At 37.9% G+C, this 12,138-nt stretch overlaps 1 protein-coding gene across 1 annotated transcript; it reads left to right on the forward strand.

Annotated features, from left to right (window-relative positions):
* The first annotated feature begins 388 nt into the window (after positions 1-388).
* dolpp1 (dolichyldiphosphatase 1) lies at positions 389-7,836 on the forward strand. Its single transcript, XM_074618370.1, has 8 exons — positions 389-540; positions 1,735-1,835; positions 1,981-2,065; positions 3,323-3,422; positions 3,828-3,926; positions 4,547-4,675; positions 4,812-4,901; positions 6,447-7,836. Exons 1-8 carry the CDS (start codon positions 465-467, stop codon positions 6,481-6,483), a joined length of 717 nt encoding a protein of 238 aa, XP_074474471.1. The 5' UTR covers positions 389-464; the 3' UTR covers positions 6,484-7,836.
* The last annotated feature ends 4,302 nt before the right edge of the window (positions 7,837-12,138 follow it).

Consider the following 12,138-nt stretch of genomic DNA (forward strand, 5'->3'; position numbering starts at 1 on the left):
AAATTTTTTTTTATTATTATTATTTATATTATTATTATTAAATTGTAAACACTTTATAAAGGGTGACTTATTAAAAAAGTGGTAGAAAATAAATTTTTAAACATTTGATAATCTTCCCCTATAAATTCAGATTTAAAATATCTAGGCAAATACCCAATCAATATATATGACAAGTAGACTAATAAGTAATTTATAGCCTAATCATGAAAAATCCCTATTTTATTTTCTTGTATTTTCTGAATGAGGACAGATTGCTGCTTTAACATGCAGTACTGGACTTTTGTGTGTGTTTTTTGTTCATTCAATAATTCTTCTCTATGGGCTAAATATCTCATCTCCGCTGCTCGGCTGTGATTGGTCGGCTTGCTCCACCGCGTCATCACAGAGCTCGGCTCACTATTTGCTAGACGCGTGTCTGGTGGGCGTTTCACTCACCGGGACTATCCCGGTTGTGTCCGGGTAAGATGGCGGTGGAAGAACAGTGCTCGGCACCACCTCGATGGCGGTCCATATCTCTGACACACGTAGAGTTCCCGGAGGGTACGTATAAAATATTGAAAATGTTAACCAACCAACCAGCCCGCTTTTATTAATTTTCCCGAAGACTGCGTTGTTTTGGTCATACTGCCAAATAGTGAGACGCTGTGGCCGATTTTTAGTGATACATGCCAAATAGTGAGACGCCTGTAAAAGCGGTCGAGCACAGAGCGGGGGAATGTAAAAAAAAACAACGCGGGACTGCCAAATTGTGAGACACAGCGGCGCATGCGCAGTTTGGTGCTAACGTCCACAATGAATGCTAACAAGCTAAGCTAGGCTAACTAGCACGTTAGCTGCCTTAATATCGGCTCTGATGTTTTCTTTCTTGGTTTAGCGAATATGCCACAACTTGTATGAACTATTCGACTAAATTAAGCTTCATTAACAACAAAATAGTATGTATTATTATTGTTATTTCACCTTATATAGCATTGTAGCCACGGCTAACGCAGCTAGCTCCTTGGCCTGATACTGGTAAGTATAAGTAGCTAGAATAAACCACATGGAGATGTCTTAAATAACAAAACAACATAGTCTGGTGTGTTAGTTTGTGGTTTAGCTACTCCACCACATTCCTACCTGTACACACACATAGTTAAATAACCCATCTGGGTTCACTGAGGACCTCAAAGTGTCACTCCCTCTGCTGCTGCTTTACAAAGCACTACATGCTTTAGGGCCAAAACACATTTCTGATCTTCTGCTGTGTTATGAAGCATCCAGACCTCTCAGGTTCATCTGGATCAGGTCTGCTTAGTGTCCCCAGAGTCAGAACTAAACATGCAGAAGTTCAGTTTTTATGCACCAAATACCTAGAAAACCCAGAAACCTGCAGGACCAGCTCCAACTCTTTTAGATCAAAGCTTAAAACTTTACTGTTTGCTGCTGATGCCTTTTATTAAACCAGATAATGATCTTATACTGCACTAGAGATTTTTACTCTTGTGTGTTATACTCTATTTTAGCTTCTATCCTAGCTTTTAGTTTAAGCTTGTTTTTATTTTCTAACCTTTAATGTTTGTATAACTGTTTTAATTATGTCTTAATGTTCTTTTGCACTTTGTCGCAATGTTCTTGAATGTTTATGTAAAGCACTTTGAATTTCCCTGTTGCTGAAATGTGCTATACAGATAAAGCTGCCTTGCCTTGCCTTGGTACTGGTCTTAACATCAGTACTGTGTCTCCATGTTTCAGGTGATCTGACTGGACAGGTGCTGGCCTACATCAGCCTCCTACCCATAGCAATCCTTGTGGGTTTTGTTACACTCATAGTGTTTAAACGGGAGCTGCACACGGTGAGTAAGAGCATCACCTTTTAAAGTCAGTTTGTTGTGCTGTAAAGTTGTCCCACAGGAGGTCTGAACATTTGTGTGTCAGACACAGGGGCCAGAAGTTTGTAAGCAGTCATGTGTTGATTATGCTTTTTGTAAAAAAATACAGATTTCCTTCTTCGGTGGAGTCATCCTGAATGAAGCGGTGAACTGGCTGCTGAAGCACATTCTCAGAGAGCCGCGCCCATGTGCAGGTGAGTGAGGGAACTAACTTTGAGTGTAGTTGTGCAACATTTTGCAAAAGCATCACAGTAGCCAGGAAATCTTCTTCTGATATCAATCACAATATCTGTTCAGGTAACAGGACATTGCTAGCATTCCTTTGTACTACACATTAGGGATGTCACAATACCTGGAATCTAGGAGTCGATACCAATACCAGTGAATTTCCACGATTCTCGATACCAATTCGATACCACGGTAAAAAAAACAACAACAATAAATCCCATGTAATTCAACACACACTCTTTTATTAAAAATATTTGAACATTACAAAAAACAGGCATGTAGCCTTTAAGTAATAAATAAAAAGAATTGACCCATTTTGTTAATTTTGGCGTATTAGCAGCATGTTATCAATCGATAGTCAGACGACGAACACTACATACTGACCGTGAATGCATCTGGTCCGTCAGCTCAGAGTAGTAGGAGCAGGAGACGGAGGATTTATTGTCGAAGCGAAAAGCAAACGCACCTATTTGGCGATATTTTACATTTAATCCCAATGATATAAGGGAACTATAACGTTAATGAGGTAATCGCTGCGAGGTGGATGGAACCGTCACAGCCGGTGTGCACGGAGAAGCGGTGCCGGGTAGACCCCCGCAGCGAAGCCCTGCAGCAAAAGTGCTACAGGAGTGGCCAGACACACCGCCACCCGACAGTAAAGATCAGAGTCAGCGCTCTGCACATATTGACCGTAATCTTTCTTGTAAAATGTCCGTTGTAATCGGTAAACACCGGTGTTGTCACAAGTTTATTAACCGGTGGGAAAATTTTCCTCACTGTCACATCCCTACCAATGACCATTACAGGCATCGTTCAGTAGTAGATATTAAAGGCATGACATCATTATAAACGGTACGGTGAATTTTAGCTAATCAAAACGTAGTTTCAAGGTTTTCAACAGAGAGAAAAAAACATACATTATAAAAGCATAGACAAACACACGGTTTACATACAAAATAGAGAAGTTTGTTCTGAGTTATAGAAAACAATTACAAGTCGCATTCAAAACAATTAAAATTGAAATAAATATGCAAATGTTCTTCAAATGGATTGTATTGTGTTATCGTCCAACCCCACCCAGATATTTATGTAATAGTTGAGTCACGAGAGCCGCTCACTTTAGTTTTAAACTTTGGTGATTATCTTGACCAAAATAATTGGTCCTACGTTTCTATGAAGATTGTAAATGTATATTAATATCAGGTTCTGTTGTCTTTCTGCAGGAGCTCATTCAACCGTCCACACAGAGTATGGGATGCCCTCCAGTCATTCCCAGCTTATGTGGTTCTTTGTTGTTTACTTCTTTCTTTTCCTTTATTTAAGGTGAGCTTGTTTTTTCTTAGTGTTTGGAGAGGATTAAGGGTGGAAGCCCGTAGCTGTGAAATTCTCAGAAGTGCAAAAACGAGCTAAAGTTTAATGTCCTCAAATTAATCAAATACAGTTTTTGTTAATTTCTACAATTGAACATTTTCATTGAAGTTGAATATTTAGGAAAAAAATAGATCTAAATAATATGTTGAATAATTGTGTCATGCATACATGTATAGTATTACGTCATATTCATGTCAAACAAGCATGTTATATATAGTGGTATCTGTGATTTGCTGGTTTGTTCCAGGGCATGTATTTCATTATCACATTTTTGTTTATCACTCATTAGCTGCTTTCACTCCACCTTTCCATGAGGCAGATGTCATAGTGTGAACTCATGCTGATCTCTCTTTTCAGAATGCATCAAACGAACAATGCTCGATGTGTGGACCTGCTGTGGAGACACATACTGTCCATCATCCTGTTGGGCATGGCCTTATCAGTCTCATACAGCAGGTAAGGCTGCAACTAACCATTATTTTCATTATTATATTTGTCCATTCCCATGGTGATAAGAGTATTAAATACTTGACAAATCTCCCTTTTAAGGTACATTTTGAACAGATAAAAAAAATGTACAGTTAATTTACGATTAATCACGATTAACTATGTACAATCATGCGATTAATTGCGATCAAATATTTTAATCGATTGTTAGCCCTAATATAAAGTTTGTAGTTTTAACCATTAGTGATGGTTATATATCATCATTTATTACACGTCTGTGTTGAATACTTGATTCTGATTGGTTAATCACGGCGGTCTGTAATTTCTCTATAACAGACCGTTGCTATGGGTGCAGTTCTTTAATGTGAAGCTCTTTAAATCATGGACTTGCTGACCATTTGTGTGCTCAGAGCAGGTGGACAAGAACATTTAGAATATTGTTTGGCTGACTAGTCTGTTCACACTGTGACCAAAAAGCCAAATTGTGCTATTTCCTGTCTAACACCTTTTTGTCTGTTCGTACACCACAAGTTTAATACTATTTCTAGTGCATGTTGCTGGATTTAGTTTAGTTTAGAAATCCAGGCACAATTCTTGAACGTTGTTTTGTCTCTCTCTCTCATTCTCAGGGTCTACCTGTTGTATCACACCTGGAGCCAGGTTTTCTATGGCGGAGTGGCCGGTAGTACGATTGGCATAATCTGGTTCTTTTTCACACAAGAGGTGCTGACACCATTATTCCCCAAAATAGCAGCGTGGTAAGTAGTGCTCTCATTTCTCTGCCTCCTCCTCCTTGTGTCACAGGGGAAGACGATTCGTCCTCAGCCTGAATAAGTGGATAAAACTAGTCTTTGACGGCTACTCTAATCATTTGTTCTTTCAATGTTTTCATAGGCCAATATCAGAGTACTTCCTGGTGCGAGACACAAGCCTGATCCCCAACATCTTATGGTTTGAGTATACAGTGACCAGATCAGAGGCAAGGTAAGCTGCTGTCTTGGACATATATCACCCACTATTTTTATTTCATGCCCATCTCATGCCATGTGCCCACACATAAGTCTGCATACAATCCAGATAATGAAAAAATAAGAAATGCGTTACAAGAGGTCAAGAAGCCACGGGCCTCCCCTCAACTTCAGGAGAAAAAACAACAATAACAAAAAAGGAAAAGAGAAAAAAAAAAGAAGAAATCTAAGTTAACATAATTTAAAAAAAATAATGAAAACAAGCACACAAAATGAGCAGATAAACTAACCAATCAGTAGACAACAATCCAACAAAAACAAAGAAATACATAAACAATACAAGAAAAATACAAGAGAATAAAAAAAAAATAAAAAAAAAAATATATATATATATATATATATATATATATATATATATAAAAAAAATAAATAAAATAAACGTCAATAAATAATTTTACGTCATGAACACTACATCTATCACCGTTAAGGCCCGGTCACACCAGAAAGTAGCACACTGGCGTTTATCTACGTGTCCTGGTGATGTGTGCTAGGTGTCATTTAGGGCTTTTCCATTGGCACCTTTGGCCGCGCTGAGTCAAACCATGCCGCGTTTCCTTTACCGGTTTAATCGCGCCGAGTTGTGCCGAGCCACGGCAGAGATGGACCATCTCTGGAGTCTGGCCAAAGCGCGCCTGACTTGCCTCCAAGCGGATTGCGGTGAAGTCTCGTCGGCCGTGGCCAACCTTGAGCCCCCTTCTCCCCCTCAAACAAGCATATGTTGCGAGATTCAACTCATGTCTGTGCAGCAGACGAGAGAGAAAGTAGTGTGTTCAGTGTGATCAGCTCTCAGTGCTTCTGTAGCTTCTGACCGAATCTCTGTGGTTTGAAGTTCAGTTTGCCTGGCCAGTGTGACCTTATTTATGTTTCCTTTAATTTTGTTGTTGGTAGGATCTATTATTATTTATTACTTATTAATTCATTTTAATTTGTGATAATTTATGACATACTCATTTCTTGCCTACTTCTTGTATTGTTTCTATTCGTATTGTACCACTTGAATTGAGAATGACAAACAGAAAAAATCTTTTAGATAACACTAAGCTACGCTTTCTGTACTCCAACACAACAAACTGACCGGCTGCCTCTCACGTTTCCACCATGGATGTATTCCACTACTCCACCGCTGTCTTTCCGGCACCATTTCACCTCGCCAAATTTCAGAACGAGACTTCTCCTTGAGCGAGACTCTTTCCATAATGTCAGACACCTATAATAACAATCATGATGGCAAAAAACAGCACTTTTAGTGGACGTAAATGACAGTGCCAGCTTGCCCCAATAGGATTACATTGCAGCCTGTGAGCAGCTGCCATCTACAGTGTTCTCCCTCAATATTGAACCAATTTCAGAAATTGTTGTTGTCACTTAGACACAAAACATGGTGTCCAGGTTGAAATATATGAAAGTTACCCTTTAAATGCTGGTGTGACCGAGCCTTTACCATCTTTGAGACTTTTGCATTCGGTGCATGACTCGATTCTTTCTGTATTTTCTTCTTTAGGAACAGACAACGAAAGCTTGGAACAAAACTTCAGTGATCTGCACAGTTCTCCTGTGAAGCTGAGTTTAGGACCACACACATGCACACACTCATGTACGTACACACACACACACACACACACACACAAACAAAATGCGACAAAAACACACTGGAGAACCATCTTTTGGACTGACGTGGTTGCAAGGAGAAAAGGGCAAAAACCGTTTACAGGTGGCGACAGAGTGCCTGGACCTGGCCCGGAGCCTACAGCCTGAGCAAGTCCGTCCACACGCCTCTCCTCCTTGTACAGCTTGCCTCCAAATGCTCTTCAACGCATGCAAGACTGTGCAAGAGGCATACTATTTAATGATAGATTAATATATATATTTTAACTATAAACGCACGCTGACAGTAACAGTGTACTGTAAGAGATTCAAAGAGCCTAAAAAAAAGGTGGTTTCAAACAAATTGGTGGGCGTCATTGCAGCATGTATTTAGTGATTCCTTTTTTTAAATATTCTGATGGATAGCTGGTGGGAACGGGTGGGGAGGGGGGCTGGTTATGGCTAGGTTGGGGGTATGTGGAATTAACCATTTTTCATTGTTATATAATAGAAAAATGAACAATTTCTAAAATTGGTTATGATGTAATATAAATGAAAATTTGCACTTTGTGAAATTTACAAAAAAAACAACAAAAAAAAACGACTAACACTAGTTAGATGTTAAGACCCTTCCCCTCTTTTCCCTCATCAGTCTTTGCTTTGTGTCTATGACTGTCAGTCCTAATATATTAGACTCCAAAGGCGATCTGCAAGCAGTGTAAATGAATCTATACTAAAGAGGTTGTGCTTTCTGTTCATGTCCACGTTTGAGGATTATGAGACTGAATCACAGCAGCAGGTTTCAGTTGTTTTTCGTTTGTCGAACACACTTTGGACTGAGGTGGTGTTTTCTTAATGCCTCACACACAGTAGCAGCCTGGGAACAGGATTCTGGGAATCAGTTTCATTTTTTTTTATTCATTCAGTTTTCTTATCTCGTTTTCTGCTGTTGCAGATTTTACTTTTTACCTGCTTTTTCCAAGATAACATTCCATATCATTTAGTGAGAAAACGTACATAAAGACTGCCGAGGGGATATGTTTTCTTTTTGTATTATTTTTGAAGAAAGGAGAAAAAAAAAAAAAAAAAAAAAAAAGCCTCAGGTCAGTCGTAGCATGTGATTATGCTTAATTCCTCACAGCCCACGGCAGCTAATGTTGACAGCTGTCATGTGGGGATCTGAAGCTGAGTTAAAACTGTCATATCATTAGCTCCACAAAGGGAAGTAGTTCTCTTAGAATTTGATTTGTTTTTTGTTCCATGTGTAACCTATATCAGGCTGAATAAAAATGTGTTTATGTACAGGAGATGGTTCAAGTGTGGTGCTTTGAAACACAGTGGCATGTTTCTGAATTCAAAAGGCTATTTTAATTTGTAACGTGTTTCCTGTTTCCTGTAAATGTGGCACTTTATAGTCTGATTTACTGATCGCCTACTCGCTCCATTTTCCCCTGATGTGCATCAGTCAGTGCAGTGTCTGTTTGATGGCAGCTAGGCTGTTATATCCCCTCACTGTTTATTTGTCCGACTGCATCACAGACTCAAAAAGTGATGAGGGAGATAAAATGTAGTGATAGAAATACTGATGAAAAGACCTGCATGAGGCACTTGTCATGATGACATAGTAGTAGATGTTTTATTCATTAGGAATATTGCAGTGATGCCATGCTAACATACTGATATGAAGGACAGAACCTGCCAAAATCAATAAATAAATTAATATTACTTGATAAATGAAAATGCCATTAAATGTTCCAAAAATAAGATTAAAAATAAATGTAGGCATTAATTATTTGATAAAATGTGACATAAATGGTTATTTCTGGTTTATTTAATTTGCTTCTTTATTTACCTTTTTATTAATTCCCCTATTTACCTACTCTTCTATTTAATTTTCCCTTTTATTTATATATTTATTTTTATTAAATTAATTGGTTTTGCATTTATTTTTTATTCATTTAAAATTGATTTTAAAATATATGTATTCATTATTAAATTTATTTATATATTTAATTATTTACAACTCCAAAAGTGAGGAGGGAGATAAAATGTAGTGATAGAAGATGCGTAGAAATCACAGCCCCTTAGGAATATTGCAGTGATGCCATGCTAGCATACTGATATGGAGGACAGAACTTGCCAAAAATAAAAAAATTAACATATTAATAAATTACTCAAATTAATATGCCATTAAATGTACCAAAAATAATATTAAAAATAAATGAAGGCATTAAAAATAAATTGATATTTATTTACCTTTGTATTAATTCCCCTATTTATCTACTCTTTAATTCTTTAATTTTCCCTTTTATTTATTTATTTATTTTGATTAGCTTAAATTGATTTATTTAATTTTACATTTATTTTTTATTCATTTAAAATGTATGTTTCATTATTAAATGTATTTTTTAACTATGTATGCATTATTTTCAAATATTTATTTCTGTCACGTTTGATCAGTGAATTAATGCCTACATTTATTCGTAATATTATTTTTGGTACATTTAATGGCATATAAACGTATTTGTTGAGTAATTTATTCATTTGAGATTTTCGTAGGTTCCGTAGGATGCCTGAACCAAATTTCCTGGTAATCCATCCAATAATAGTTGTGGTGGGGGACTTGCACTGCTAGCATGGCTAAAACCATGTTGCTGATGTGATCCGAGGTAGCCAACAATCATACTTTGGCCAACAATGAGTTTGCACAACCCCTTTCTCTCCAAAGACTCAAATTGTTGTAGAAAATGTGCAACAAAGAATTAGAAATGTTGCCCTATTTGCCAGAGACAGGAGCATTTGAGTATATATTTGGAGACTATATGGGCTAGTGCAGGTGACAAATGAAAAATAGCCCTCTGTTCAGTTCAAACAATGAACAAGCTCCTTGTCTTGTGAAGGGAGCGTCATGCTTTTCTCTTTCCTGCTCTCTATCCCCCGACGTGACTGCTGAACACTGCTGGTGAAAATACATCAGGCCTTTCCTAAAGAAACATCTGCCCTATTTAAACGACCCATTCCATTTTTGACTCACTTTTCTGGTCTAACCTCAGGCTATCCCCAAACACCCGTCGGGAACGGGCATAGCCTAGATAAAAATGATGAAGACCTCAACCTATTTCTGTTTCTCTAAGCTATATTTTCTCTGACCTGCACTGTTTGGATGAGCAGCGAGCTTTTATTAGAAGTGATGGTTCAGAGCTGGTCGTCACCTCCCTCCACAGATGTGTCTTTACTGAACAGATGTTTAATTCTTGTCTGTCATACTTATGAAAGGTTAAGGCCAAACAGACATTATACATGTAGATATATTACACACTTCATTCCCAACAGAGGTGCCAAGCTGTCTCGTATTGGGACACTAAGTCCACTGAAATTTAAAAGATAGCAGGACTGACATCCACTGGATGAAGATTGTTATTACAATGTTAAACTCAGTGTAAGGCAGCAAATGGAAGTCATAAAATAAGCTAAAAATATCTTTATCAGGAGATTATTTTTATATTTTGAACCAAATTATACTTTTTACTGTTAGTACATACTGCAGCTGCCCTTGTAGCTGTAGCTGCCAATGTACACACTGTTGCAAGCAGTATGCATACAGTTGGGACATACTACTTTGTGCCTTGAACTTTGACTGTCTTGCTCATATATCTGCAGAGGATTGGCTTGCATACTGCAAAATGCGACCGGATATATGAGGGACATCCTGGTATTTTTGGTATACTGCATTTGACAAATATTTAATCGTGATTAATCGCATGATTGTCCATGATTAATCACGATAATCGCAAATTAATCAGACGTTTTTATTATTGTAAATCAATTAACATCACAAAACAAATATTGTCCAGAAACCCTCACAGGTACTGCATTTAGCATACAAAAATATGCTCAAATCATAACATGGCAAACTGCAGCCCAACAGGCAACAACAGCTGTCAGTGTGTCAGTGTGCTGACTTGACTATGACTTGCCCCAAACTGCATGTGATTATCATAAAGTGGGCATGTCTGTAAAGGGGAGACTCGTGGGTACCCATAGAACCCCAAAATTTAGCACAAGTTCGGCGTGTTATTTAACCTCCTTTAACGTTTCTTAAAAATAATTTGCGTTAACACATTATTATCGCGTTAACTTTGATCGCCCTAATTACATATCCTTGATATCAGACGTCAGTTTCCTCCACTAGTTCGGTCTTTGTCAGCACTAGTTGGACATTTGATCGCACAAGTTCGTCATTTTGTCTTACTAGTTGAACAAAAAACTCTTACTAGTCACTGTTTTTCAGCAACTAGTCGCACTTTTGTCCAACTAATTCCAACAGAAGCCTTACTAGCTAACTAGTGACCTATAATGTTCTGCACTAGTTAACTAGTGAGGTGAATATGTGCTTTACTAGTTAACATGTCAGAGCTTTTGCAGCTTACTAGTTAACTAGTAAGGCTCTCAGCTTTACTAGTTCGGTCCAGAGGTCCACTACTGCGTCAAAAAGCTGACTAGTTGGGACTTTGGTCCTACTAGTGTGGTGCACAGTCTCACTGAAAATGGGACTTTCCCATTGTCTTTTTGTCGAGGGAACCAGGGCGATGCTAACAAAAGTACGTCATCCCTGGAGCTCTCTATAGGACGGGGACATCAGTTCCATCAATACAAAATGACACCAGCCTTATTCTTCAAAATTGTGAAGAATTTTTTTTATTTGAGATTAACATTTTTCACCTACCGGATGATAATCACAAATCAAACATCAGCCCCAGTTTGACTAACTAGCTGATCTCTAGTTATCCTGTAACATGTTACTCGCTTGACAGTTGGCTAACATATAGAAATGTAACAAACCTGCTGGACACTTTAAGCTTTGCATTTCAGCATGTTCGCTTTGGATTAGTTTTGTAATGACAATAATGACAGCCGTGTGTTATGCTAATCTTTAAATGAATAGTGGTAAGAAATGGTGACATGTTAAATGCTGTAGTGGTATCTGAACATGAATCAGTGGATTTGAATCAAAGGGGTTTAACAGGCATTTTGGATGAAAAGTACACGCATCAAGTAAAAGATCTTGAGGGGATTTATTTAATGAAGTAAACAACTTGTTATTTGTATCTGTTGAGTCCCCTGGTTTGGTTTGGTTCTGCTCTCCTGTAAAGCTCAGCCAAACCGGCTTCAAATCCTGGATTCCAGTCCTCCAAAATGTATTTTTTGAGGATAACATTTATTACAACAAACACTGCAGTTGTCTGTCTAATTTAGAATTTTTTGTCAAAGTCTCTTTTCTGCCAGCAGACTTTGGCAAGACATCCAGAGTGTAATCTCACAGGAGAGATCGGCAGCAGCTTTGAGTGTGTTCACGCTTAGAAATGGGAAGCTGTTCAACGTCTCTGCTCAAATCCAAATTTATTGAGTGAGGCTTTAAAACCACTGTTATACAGTACAAACACGTGCAGAATCATACTGTTAATAGTGCACTGTTCTTAGATTTACAGGTGGTCAAATTGTCTCGAGGATTTTATGAAGAAAGAATTTGAACATTTTCTGCAGTAAAGTAATATTTGACTCTTTTCACCTGTAGTTGTTCTAACTGCATTAATAACACTTAATAACTT

Source organism: Sebastes fasciatus, chromosome 19, assembly GCF_043250625.1.
Source record: "Sebastes fasciatus isolate fSebFas1 chromosome 19, fSebFas1.pri, whole genome shotgun sequence".
NCBI lineage: Eukaryota > Metazoa > Chordata > Actinopteri > Perciformes > Sebastidae > Sebastes > Sebastes fasciatus.